Source organism: Trachinotus anak, unplaced genomic scaffold (assembly GCF_046630095.1).
Source record: "Trachinotus anak isolate AG129_WGS33_773 ecotype Australia unplaced genomic scaffold, CSIRO_AGI_Tana_v1 ptg000005l, whole genome shotgun sequence".
Classification (NCBI taxonomy): Eukaryota; Metazoa; Chordata; class Actinopteri; order Carangiformes; family Carangidae; genus Trachinotus; species Trachinotus anak.
The window spans coordinates 1,062,019-1,075,707 of record NW_027273856.1 but is presented as its reverse complement, the minus strand read 5'-3'; the positions used below and the strand labels follow the sequence as shown (position 1 = coordinate 1,075,707).

Genomic DNA, 13,689 nt, shown 5'->3' with positions numbered 1-13,689 from the left:
ATGAAGTGGAAGGAACTGCTTCCAGAGCTCTGAGACAAAACTGCCTGCAGAGCTCTGAGGCAAAATTGTGTTAAGGCACAGATCTGGGCAGGACCTTGAGCTGGCTGTCTGGCTAAAACTGAGCAACTGGGGTGAATGACCTTGGTAAGAGAGGTGACCAAGACCCTGATGGTCTCTCTGACTGAGTTCCAGAAATCCTGTGTGGAGATGGGAGAAACTTCGAAAAGGATAACTAATAACAGTTCAATCTCCATTTCGTCAGACCAGAGAATCTTGTTTCTTACAGTCTCAGAGAGCTTTAGGTGCATTTTTGAAACCTTTCACTGAGGAGAGGCTTCTGTCTGGCCACTCTGACATTAAGTCCAGTCGGGTGGAGTGCTGCAGTGATGGTTGTCAATATATTTCAGTTTTTTCTTTTTTCCTTGCAGAAATTTCTAAAATTCAGTATTCACTTTGTCATTATGGAGTATTGAGTGTAGTTTGATGAGGGAAAAATGATTTGTTTTTATTTCAGTATAAGGCTGCAACTTAATAAAATGTGAAAAAAATTGAAGGGGTCTGAACATTTTCTGAATGCATCTTCTTTGTTGGACCAGGTAACTCTGATAATAAGGTGGAAAAGAGTAATCAGTTTCCGAGAAAAGATTGGTGCCACTTGTTGGTTTTAGACTAAATTTAGTTGTTAAACAGGGAAATTGAATGCTAAGAGTAGTGTGAAATTGGGTCTGGGTATTTGCTTCAGAAATAGGGGAACTACTGTCATGCTGTCCAGGATAAAACTAACTCTGATCTTTCTCATTTAAAAGTCTTGTGGAAGCACTTAAGGCTTCAACCGCTGCTGGCTATGCTGTAAACATGGTGAGTGAGACCTGTTTAAGGTAGTCATTTTTGTTCCATGCCTTGACAAGAGAATAATAGCTCTTCTGTATACTTAAAGCAGGAAAATTGTGCTTCCGCATCAGTGTAGCTTCAGTGCAGCTTGCATCACTTTATTTCCCTCTCTCAGGTTCATCGTTAATTCGCGGTTACAGCTGTCACACTGACACATTTCAATTACAGTGACAATTATACTGATAGAAACAGAGAGAGGAAGAGAGCGAGGAATGTGGGAGCTGTACAATTCAACTCACACTGCCTTGACGTGGAGTGTAGAAAAGGCTAACGTGTGTTCATCAGTTTGTTAGCAAGCTTGCACATACATTTAATGAACTGACTACTGCTGTTTTTAATTGTGAATTCTTAATGCGATGGCCCAATGTAAAGTAATTATGTAGCCAACAGCTTCCACCTTGCTGTCTCAGCATCATAAAAATACTAGATGGTGGATTTTACAATCAGCATCACCATGGGATGGTGTATACACACACACTGACACACGCATAGACAATCAAATGAGGCCGGCAGTGATAGCCAAATTCCTCATCATCACTGCGATGAGTGAAGCTTCTGCTATACCCAGACATTAACCCGCATGCATCTACAATTTTCTCAGGCTGACACTTCAATTAGGCTAATCCAGCCTGCATACAAAATGCTGCACTCCCCTCCTCTCTGAACCAACGTTGCTGGAGACATGCCATATTCCTGTGCTTTTTTGCCCGCTCTGCATCACAAGTAGAGAAGCTTTTTCAGGGATGGATGAGAGAATCCAGAACGATCGGTTCCACTTCCAGGCAGAAACACAAGAGGAGAGATGCAGGGAAGCAGAAAGAGGGGGAGGGAGGAAGAGAAAATGGTGGGCGGTTGAAGAAGGCCAAAAAAAGACAAAGTAGCCCTGCTGTGTGTTTCCTGCATTCATATATCCCACAGGCACATAGAAGACATGGAGAAAGCCTTTGGAAGCCTCCAGTCCAAGCTGTTGATATAATAAACAACTCAGTGGTGTTCCTACAGAGGCGTCCACTGTCATGGTTGGGGGTCTTAATTGTTTCAGTTGCAGTAAGGCACTTGAAAAAAGGACTGCGAGAAGAAAACAGTCCCAATTAGCAATATGGGCAAACTTGTGAATTATGTGGTACTGAGAGGGACAAGACACATATTGAAAAACCTTAATCTAAAAATAAACAAACATGGAGCGATAGTAGCACTGAGATTCACATTGGAGAAGGAGATTTTTGTCATTTGACTGGATGGCTGCTGATTGCATGGCACTGTAGCTCAGATGTATGAGACTCAACTTGACATCTGAATTTTCCATGACTAATTTGAGTGATACATAACATACAGTATTTATAACATGATTGCCAGTGGGTATGGCTGTGATGTTATGAATGCTAACAAGCAGTGGCCTGAGAAAATGTCACACATGGATCAGGGGCAGTAGTAGGAAGATCCACAAATATGTCCGTCTGATTTGGGGTGATTTCTGGCATGTCTAGGAATGGTACACATCAAGGCAGTGGGGGAAATGAGGGACAGTTTTTAGGAGGGAATAAATTGACAACCCATGCCCTGCCATCATTTTGAATGTTTGTTAAAAATAGGATTCATGTCAAGATGCGGAGTTCAGGAGAAGTCACCATATTCCACCATTTTCTTTTCTCTTAATATCAGAACAGAGAAACACAGCTATTACCCATCAAGGTTTTATTCAGTCGTAATTTCATGACAACTCCATGTGAAACTCAACATAACAAAGTAATCACATGCTTAGAGTGCTGCTAAAATGCTAAATCCATGGAGACAGGGAAGCTGTTTTTGTTTTGTATCACCTGTCACTCTATACTCTCAAGTGACCAAAGCTGTCAGCACTGCATGGACACCCGACCCCCACCTCCCTTTTCTTTTAGTCCCTCCATCGCTCCCTCCCTGAGGCAGTACACTAGGACATCTAGGCCACCAGTGGGAATACAGTAGTTAATCTCTGCTAGTTAAATGCTCTTGTATGGCCCTGAGCAGTAGCAGTCAACCATCCCCTCGTTTCTGCTTTACTTGCTCTCTGAAGAATCTTTTCAGGCCTATTTTAATGTATTATATAGGAGAAAGAAAAGCTTATTTCAAGGTAATATTTGATATGTCTAATCTGAATTGATAGTTTGATTGGAAGTGTTTGTCAGGTTGTTTGTGGCTTTAGGACTTCAAAAAAAAGGGGAAAAAAAAACCAAAACTAATGCTTATTACATTTTGTGTCAAAGGGTGTAGTAGTATCAATGAGAGCACGTCATTTTTTTTTTCAGTGTAATTCCATTCTCTATCTGCCACCTCATTTCATTTTACAAAATGAAACACAAATTTTCATGTGTCGCTCACAATATCCAGCAGGATTCCTCACATTCATTGTCATGCACTTAATGAGTTACCACTTTTCACGTCACAATACATTGGTCACTCCACAGATAAACCATAGGCTCGCAGATGAAGGTACCACTAAATGTTTTTTAAATGATAACAATTTCTGTACTTCAGTAGCCTCAGGTGGGAATCCCTGCCTTGCAGAGAAAATGCAATCTGCCTCCGACTGCGCTGAAGGCCGGCGACTCTTAGCCTTGGCCTTCAATAGAGGATATGCTTTAACAACCTCCCTGGTGTAGGGCAAAAGAACTATTACCTCTGTGATAGCAGTTGCAACCAAAGAAATGTGGACTCAGTAGTCCTCTTGAATCAGCACTTTAAAATGAGTGCATTTTGTCCACTGTTCACAGTGCTTGGAAGTGATTATGAATTGTTTGGGTTGAAAAATTTTAGTAAATTTGTTTTGATCATGAGGTAAAGCATTAAACTTAACTGCTGTGAATCCATGTCAAGGCTCCAGTAAAATATACCTAACAATTCTTAATTATTCCTCATTATATAGGTTTCTACAGCCTTACCTCTTACAATAAGTGCCTTTTTTGTAGCATCTGCAGTTGAACATATCACTGCCTGACACAAAAAAACCTCTGTAGGACAACATGACAGCTTCATATTATCCCTGATAAAGTTTTATCTAATGTCAAAAGCAAAAGTACTGTGAACAAGACATCGGGAAAAAGATGGACAATATAAAAGCCTCACTGTGTACGAGGAGTCCCCTAAAAGCACTCTTGCTGTGAAAAAAAATAGTTCCTTTGAGCAGAACTGTCTTCACTTTCAGCTGAAATTATACACACCCTGACAGTGAAATGACTACCAGCTGGTGAAGGGAAAAAAGAGGGGTTAAAAAAATATTTAATTTCATGACAGCTCATTTTAATTACACCCCCCCCACCCCCCACCCTCCCGCCCCTCCACCTCCAACTCCTCTACAGTATTGCATTAAACTTTGAACTTACACTTCCTCCACGTTTTTCCCATTATATGCAGGAAGCTGAATTTTCCCATTACAGTGAGTTAGTCACAGCCACTTTCAGTTAGTGAAGCTGCCATATGCGGAAGAGTTTTATCATCAGAATGTATTATGTAAGATTGACTGCAGGGTGGTGTGCAAGAGGAAAAAAAAAAGAAGAAAGAAACTTGCTATCAGCTCCTAGGTCTAAAACGGAAGAATCCTGTGCAGGGGTGGTCATGGGGCTAGAACCATTCAAATGGGCCAAGAGTGCTGATGCGTCCTATTTACCTTGTGGTAATGGATTTGTTTGCGGCCCAAACCCCCCTCCTGTCTCGAAGGAATATTGGGGGCTTAGCTCCATTCACTTTCTGCTGCCCTGGCCATTTATTTTGATTAGGGAATGAAGTCCTCCACAGTGCCATACCCAGAATAATTGACATTGTGTCCTCTGAGGTCACAAAAAATATACCCTTAGTTCTTATCCCCTTGGTGAAGTGGCAGTGTATGAAAAGATTGCAGCTGAGCACCGAACTGAAGGTGCATTATTGCTTTAGGTTGCAACAAAAACCTGTCGGGGAGCTCGTAAATTAAATTTCCTGTTCTGTTTTTTTTTTTTTTTTTTCAGGCTTGACAGGATAATTGATGTGTGCTGTGAACTTCCAATTGGCTTTAACTAGCCTATATATTTTATATTTCTCTTTTGTTGTCAGTCAGGTCTAAAAGGCCACTGGGGATGCCAGTGTTTTTATTTTAGGTCATATTGAAAAATAATTCCCAGCTCATCATAATTTAACAACCTTTAATTTACTTACGTTTTAATACAAAAATGGCAAAAATTCTCTGGTTCCAGCTTCAAAAATGTAATTTTTCTTAAACTTCTGACAGTAAACTAATTATTTTTTGATCAGACAAGACATTTCAAGATTGTGTGGCATGTTGGCATGAGTGCATTTTTTCAGTATTTACTTACATTTGACCAAACTATAAAGTAACAGAGGTAATTATTGATTGATCAGTCAATAATGGAAATAAACATTAGTTGCAGCTGTTAGAGGCAATGTAGGTAAATGTTTTTCTACACTGACACACAGATGTATATGGTAATAATGTTGCTGAAGATGTTCATGGACTCACTCACTTATGTCAAATGCATGTATGCATTCGCAACAGCAAACTAAAGAGTTGTACTTACAGATTGAATGCCCCCGCCCACCACCACACGGATGCACGCACGCACGCACGCACACACACACACACACACACACACATACACACATACACACATACACACACATTCAGAGTTTAGTTCCTAAAAGTGCCCTGATGCATGTCCTCTTCCAGATGAAGCCAAATAGGAATGAAGAGTGCAGCGGCAGAGAGAGAAGGGGAAGCAGATGGCTGGCCTACAGAGGTTCTGATCACAGGGATATTGGCAAGATGCTGAGCTGGAGAAATTAACCTTCAGAGGTTTTTACACTGCGGCAACTGTGGCTCATGCTGGATTCCTCTCCAGCCCTCTCTCACTATCTCTTGTCGTTTCTCCAGTCAACCTTTTCGCTGAAGTCGTCTCTATCCTATCCCTCTCCATTTTCATCAATTATTATCTCCCTATTTTCTCTCCGTCTTGTTTTACTTGGTCACTCACTTGAAGAAACCCTCCCTCTTAACCCATTTTCTCCGAGGTAGCCAGTAATGACGGGCACTTCAGAGACAAACGAAACACACTGATAACTGCATTCTTTTAACAGCCTTATGTGTTTGTTCTCCTTTCCTCTCCTTTCCTGTTGCAGTGGTAACTAAAGGTCAAACCTTCCCTTTGTTTCTGAAGTAGCTCTAATGCGATGTGCAGACAAAGTCAATGTAGCGTTGGCAGCAGTGTCAGCTCTTATCTGGGTTCGTCATCATTGAACTGCGAGCCCGCTCGATTGAGGATCCCCATATGGATCATCATCATCATCATCATCCTGCTGCAGGGCATGTTGTCTTTCTTTCTGCTGCACAACAGCCTTCCCCATTCGGTCGCCGTAAGGCCCCTGGGTTGTGCTTGCTTGCAGACCCATAGCTGTCCATTTAATTTGCAGCACACAGTCGCTCCACTTGTTCTGCATTGTGCCTTCAGTCCAGTCAAGCCAAGAATCCGGGAAGTGCAATGTCTGTTTACTCAGCTGCTTAGCTCTCAAGTTTAATATTGGCTTTGCTGGCAGCCAGCTGTGACTGTGGCTTGGTGAGAAGGGTGTGAGCTCTGCCCTTAACAAGAATATGAAGTCACTGCTAAGATTTTTGCACTTGACATTTTAAACTCTAAACTGCCACAATGTGGTATATATTCATGATGAAACTAATTTTGCTTTAGTTCACCCAGCAATTGCTATTGGCATTTCTTTGGCACTGCACCTGACAATGTCATTGTGAGGCAAGAGTTTGAATTTCAGTCCAAATTACAGGTCACTGAGGGAAGCTGTGCTCCTTTATATCACTGTCATCATTCTGTTTCTGTTTAGTTATTTTTGAGGTTTGGAAGCGACTATTTATTTAAATGCTGTAGAAAGGGCTTCAAAGAAGAACAGAGGCCCTCTCCTGTTATCTTACAAATTCAAAATATGTTACTTCAAAGGACTGTAAATAGAATAACGTTTTACAACATTTGTTAGAAGTTCAAATGTGTTTGATATAAAATCTTATGAAGTAATGAATGAGATAAGACATTACAGCAATCCAGGACAGACAAGAAGAGGTGGGAGAGAAAAGTCAATAACAATTCTTTGTCTATGATTCTGAATCAATTCAGATTCTAAAGATTGTTTTTGTACATCTTTACTAATGTAATATCGATGGAAATATCAACAGTGGATCTTAACCTAAAGGGCACCTCATATAATGAAGCAATATATATTATTTTATTATTATTCACAGTAATGTTAGCATGGAGATATATGCATGCAGAACACAACAGCCTTATTAGAGAAAAATCAGTCACAGCCTGATCCACACGTTGGTGAAGTGAGAACAGGTGATTGTTTGTCAACACAGGAATGGGGCAACAAAAACACAGTGGGTGGTAGATGCTGTGAGTGTCAGGCTTCTTGATCAGTCACCTGCCAACATAATTGATTTCTTGGAATACACAGTTATGTAATTATTTTTGCTGCTCAAGAAAATTGGGAATAGAAGGTTTTCCTCTTTGCTGAGAGAATAAAAAGAAACGTCTCATTCTTGAATCCCACCCACCATTGTTGACAACAGAGCCGCACTGCTCCCCAGCTCTCATTTGGACATGTTTCATCAAATTTAGAATGTGGAAAATAAAGCATTAGGGGAGCGGGGCAAGCTGTCGTTGTTTAAGGGGGGAAAAGGGATAAATGAGAAATGGCTTGTGCGCAGTGTTGTGACTGGCTGGTTGGTCTCATAATTCTGCAAAAACTGCTGAGAGACAAAGACAGAACATCTGCTCCACACATCTGAAGTGCAGTCTCCGGTGAAAAATCAAATCTGATGACAGTAGGAGTTGCCTGTTTTGTTGTATTCTTGTCTTGTGTGAAGCAAACATCTGCCCTGGCACGATTGCTCAAGGAATTTCTAAATTCATTTTGGCCAATTTTCGTCAGCTTGTCAGATCCAAGATTAAGCAATAAGTGCTCTTGCCACATAGCAATCTGTGAACGTTTTCCTGTATGTCATATGCAATTGTGGAAATGCAGTTATAAGATATTCTTGTATTCAGTGGAGTCTGTCTATGCCAGCTTCCATTTTGCTATCTGAAATCTTAGTGTTGTTTTGCTATGCTCTTCTTGGGTTGTCATGCCATAAACACATGGTATGTGGGTGGGAGGGTAAATTTAGATAACATAGATGTATCTTGAAGCAAATGTGATGCTTTATAACACAGCAAGAAATGTGAAACATCAATATACAACACACATTATGTAAGGTGCTTCAGGGACACTGTCTTTTGAGAGACACTCAAATTGCTTGTTTTGGCAGATGCAATACTTGAGTTCAGTTGCATGTTCAGCTTGAGGTGTGATTTTAGAAAATCAGCCTCAACCAGCACACAGCACATCACTTCCACAGAAATCCTCACTGCACATCATCTCTGTAGTTGTAGTATGTCATTGTTTTTGACACATAATCTCCACAACAGCATTTTCTGTCTAAGACAGGTACTTCATATTTATAACATTTCATCACTCCTGTGATCTGCTATTGTGGACTAACATTTTGCTAAGCTTGTTATACATCAAAACTTTCCATGGTAGACTCAGGAATAATGCTTCTCGAGCTTGGTGTTATACCTGACAACATCTGTCATTTATTGTCATGAGGGATGATGTTTTCTAATTGACTGCATGGGTAGTTTTCTGAATTTTGAATAACTTCTCCAGGCAAACAGTGATTGACTTCCAAAATATTCCCCAGCTGTCATGCAGCTTAATATTGTTTTTAAATAAATCATTTTTGTTCATGCAGTTCTCTCACTTCAGGTTATTGGCACTTTATTGTATTTTGACTATGGAATTATAGGCTGTTGTTGCAACATGGGGCCAGATTGTGAATACATTCTGTGTCTCACACTGTTGTGACATGGTATATTATCACAGACAATGCAAAATTAATAATTACAAATACTAAGCCTTAGCTGTATTGAATTACAATGCCCTGACTTTTAATATGTATATTTTGGAAAGAAGCAAAATGATGGAGCCTTTTTAGTTACTAAATAAATGCACCGATAGATTTTCTTTTTATGAATCTTCTTATAAATGTTTATGTTTTATGTGTTTAAGATGCTGTTATGGAACTAATTGTCCTGCCGGTGTTACAATGCATCCAGGACAAAGTCATAATTGCCAGTAATATAAACATTTTAAATCCTAATTTGTCTAGAAGCAGTTACTCATTTTGTTACTTTACGGTTGTAAGTCCTACAGGACATCTACACAGGGTGTGCAGTTTAATAAGCAGCAAGTTAGCAGCACAGCAGCAGGACCTTTAGTCTTCCATCAGCCTATGCATTGCTCTGTAGGTCACCTGTGTTTTGGCAGCGTTCTGAGCCCAGTATGTAATCGTCACTGTTGTCACCGTATGCATGTGAAATGGAAGGAAAAAAAGCCTAAAAATTTGGGTTGGGAAACAGCCACGTTTAGAGTGCAAGTGAAACTCAAACCTTTATGTAACCTTTGTAGTTAGCTGAACAATTAAAAACAAAAACAAAAAAAAACATGGCTGAAATGTCGACTGTGTAGACAGACCTAGTAAACAAATTTGTGGAGTTGTTACTGGCACTTTATATTTTTAATTTGTATCAATTTATATGTAGTTATGTATTCTATATGTACATTTACATATATATTTTTATATGACTACGTATCACATAGATTACATATATTATACATTGGTACATATGTCAGTATATCATTTACCAATGATAATGATATACCAGAGAGAATGGATCTCCCTGATTAGTTTTTATCCAAGAAAGTACATGTCTTGTCTATACTTCGATTCATAACCTTAAATATATTTAATTTGAATTATGGTTGCGACTATACTGGAGGTCAATGTTTTCCACATCTTATACTCTCTTTGAGTTAATACTTAAACAGTAGATGAGAAGCAGAAAAAAACAGCAATAACTGTAAAACTGTGTAATTGCATTTAGTACAATTAAACTGTGGTTTTAATTCTGAGTCACAGCACCACATGACTTTGTCACTAGGGTGAACAAAATCTGTGTTAAAAAACAAGGCAGCTTTGAAAACATTGCACTTCATCTGTCAAAGGTTCCCCTGATGATTCATTGTGGCTGACATCAGTGACAGAAAAAACAGAGCGATGGAAATCTATTCAAATGTGGTGAGGCTCAATTTCCCCTTTCATGAGAGAACTGTGGATAATATGTTGGACCCAGACCAGTAGGGGGTAAAATAGCTTCATCAGTCTTTTCAAGTCAAAGTGAGGTGGAGGGAAACAAGTGAAACGCCGATGCATAACACTGACATTTTTTAATAGAATTCATTTATAACAAATGGAACTTGTGTCAGCAAAGAACTGATTTTCATACAGACTTCTTTCGCCACCAATGTAACCTAAGTAAGAAAATAAAAAGCACTCCTTTCATTCAGAAAAAGAAACATTTTACGCTTACAACTAATCAGAGGTAATTGTATGATCTTTTTAACAAGCCATTTTTTTTTACAATTTCATTATTTAATTTTTCAGTCTATGCATCCAGACGAGAGATAGATAGAGAGAGCAGAGAACACAACGTTTATTTCTGTTAATGACACTCCAAGCTTGAATGGCAAAGCCACATGAACAGATGGTTGTGGGACAGATTTTTCTGAAGTCATCTGCTGGAGTAACCATGGCATCAGAATGGATGCTCTTTTTCGCCACAAACTTTTTTTTTGTCTTTTTCAAGAGTTGATACCTTTTTTTGTGTTATTTACATACACACAAAGTGAACGTTTAAGGAGATTTTTTTATAGATGGGTTCAAGTAATATATTATTGGGTTTAGAATCAATAGGGCAGTGCATAGTACAAAGATAGAGAAAGTGCAAATCTTCCTACCGGGCCAGCTGTGGCCATTCTGCAATGTTTCACCATGCATACAATAAATCAATTAAAAAAAAAAGAAAGGAAAAACTGAGATGAGAAAATTAACATGTTCCAAGACTTGAACATAATGTAACGTTGGCCACCATGAGGTTAAATAATAGCACTTTTATATCTCAAAATTATGACAAAAGTAATGTCAGTTAAGCAGTGGACAAAAGTAAAACACATAGCTGCTTGAGTTAACAAGGGAAAGAAAGCACCTGGAATGCACATCCACAAAGCCATCAAAGAGGGTACAGAGAAGTTAATGATGCTGCTCAACATAAAGACTGAAACATAACCAAACTAAACCCTTCATCTCTAACTGTTATGTCGTAAAAAAGACATGGCACACCAGATTGTCAGGATAACGGAACTGATACTTTGTTTGCAGTTTGCATTTCTCTATATCTGCTCTTGGTAGTGACACACATGAAGTTTAAATTCAAACCTAAGGCATGAAGAAGAAACCCTTCGGTGATGACCTGTGCATTAGGCATTCTTTTTGACCAAATCAGTTTTTACTGTAGTCTGACAAAGCATTTAAGATATGAATATGCTGCACTTTACTGTTGTAAAATGTGGTCATAGTCACAACAGGTAAAAAGCTCTTTTACTTTATGTTGGGCCTTGATACATGTACTACATGGACTTTTACCTCATCCTGTTTAGTTCTGAGACCAGCACTCTGTTATCTAATCCCCAGCTGCATGTTAGAATATTTCATATAATATGTATTGTAGCTATTGTGTATTCTTGACTGTTTTCTGTCGAGGTCAGTGATATATAAAGTGTTATATTCTAATTCACTCAGCCACAATAAGGCCACTGAAAATGAAAATATGAGCTTTGAAATGTTCTTATTTGCATATATAATCTCATCATGTGACAAATGAATACTAAAGGTAAATAAACTATACAATTACAATTACATTTACACTAAATGCCTAGATTACTATAAGGATACATTAATATGTTAAATGAAACATTATAAAAACAGGCATAAATATAAGGCACTCTAAATGCAAAAGGAAAAAAAAATGCCATTACCGTCGAACGCTTTAAAGAACCACAAGAAAGTGACGTCTTTGTACCTTGCCCTATTGTGTGGCGCGAGCAGTGAGTGTGGCTGTGTGACCCCCCTGCCTCTAATTACAGACTGTATGAGAGTTTGAAAAAATGCACCAGTGATGCTTTGACTGGCATCTGACATTCCCACTCCCACATCTCACTTGCAGGGGGAACAACAATGTTATGAGTGAATAACATATCCACATAAAACCCTATCTAAAAACACATATATTTATTGCACAAGAAAAGATGCACTGAATCAGAATACAATTTTGTCCTACTGATGTGCATTCCAGTGAAAAATATCTTCGTTTCCCCCATAGCACACAACTCTCAATTTGGAAGCTTTCATAGACAATCCATTATCTTATATACTTTTTACTCATAAATGATGTACTTTATCAATATATTTAGACTGTTATATGTATCGTTTAATATATATATATATATATATATATATATATTACATATATTTGACAATCTGTACCATATATTTATATTTATATTTATATATCTTATCCAATTCATCAGGTTCTCTCTTATCATCATTCTAACATGGAAGAACTAAGATAATCGGTAGCAGCAACTTCATACTTTGCTCATCCCTGTTGATTCCACAAAGCCCCAGTTTATCGTATGGGAGTAATTAAGTTACCATGTATGTGATCATGGACAAAAACAAACAGAAAAATCAAGGCCAAAAAATAACTCTTAGACAAAGTTAGATTTTGGTAGTGTGAATTCCGTTCTGTGCACTAAGTGCAACAAAATGAGGGGGAAAAAACAAAAAAAACAAATAATAAAGCAAAGAGATTCTCTGCAAAACAGCACATACGTCAGAACAGTTCTACAGCTTTAAAAAAAAATTTAACATTTACGTAAATACATTTTATCACTTTTTTCCAAGCGATAAATTGGTGTAAAAAAAGGAAATTCACACAGTTCAAAAAAAGCACATCAGCTGTATAATAAAGTACTAAAAAACTAAATCAATAATTTGTATTTATTTCATAGATCATTCTAACCTTACCCTCTCCCAAAATTTAGATGATGAACATTGTGACAGGAAAAGGGGTATTATTACTTTAAGTCTGTCCTGCTGTTGTGGACCAAGCATTGTCTTCTTTTTCGATGGGTTGTCTGTGTGTACTTGATTGTGAAACAGATTTTTTTTTCTCTTTACAATGTGCATCGAGTTTTTTTCCCCCGCAATTCTGTGTGCCTCCAATGCCTCTCGTAATGGTTCATAATCACTGATGCATTTCTGACGATGTCATTATTGTTCATTTTACTTTTTTGTTGTGTTGGTTTCATTCAGTTATATGAGCCCCAAAATGAATCCTTGAAGCAAAAGAGAAAGGTAAATTCCATACGATGCTTCAACAGTCAGGATTCCCTCACTTTGTCTCAAGGTGAGGTTTTCTTGGGGTTGGGAAATACTTGGTCCTCCAGGAATCATCTTTTTCATTTTTTGACAAGTTGTGTCTCACATCCAACACTTAATGAGTTGTTAGCAAGGAGTTAAGGAGTACTTTCTCAAGCAGGAATTTATGGCTCAGAAGAGAGGCTCACTGGGTTTTTTTTCCAAAGGGCCCTCTGCTTTTTTCTTCCAATACTGGGTCTTTTACGTTGCATAGTGATCAAAGCTTCCCAGGTACTCCAAGCCAGCTCTGTAGCAGAACTGGTACTGATCCTGGAAACAAAGAAGATAAGTCTTTAGTATGCACTGCCTCTTCCGGATCTTGATACACACTCATCTGCATCGTTTTTGGT

The 13,689-nt window shown here is 38.5% G+C and overlaps 1 protein-coding gene and 1 long non-coding RNA gene across 22 annotated transcripts in view; one reads left to right on the top strand and one right to left on the bottom strand.

The window, feature by feature from the left end:
- LOC139621280 (uncharacterized) overlaps window positions 1–13,689 on the top strand; it is a 563,233-nt gene that overhangs the window by 113,410 nt on the left and 436,134 nt on the right. The window lies entirely within an intron of this gene.
- Window positions 10,230–13,689, bottom strand: part of LOC139621276 (receptor-type tyrosine-protein phosphatase delta-like) — a 345,696-nt gene continuing 342,236 nt past the window's right edge. For all 21 annotated transcript variants that reach the window (XM_071477579.1, XM_071477582.1, XM_071477583.1 and 18 more), the window contains one exon: window positions 10,230–13,609. In XM_071477579.1, coding sequence (XP_071333680.1) covers window positions 13,541–13,609 — 69 coding nt within the window. In that variant the 3' untranslated portion in view covers window positions 10,230–13,540. The remainder of the gene's footprint in view (window positions 13,610–13,689) is intronic.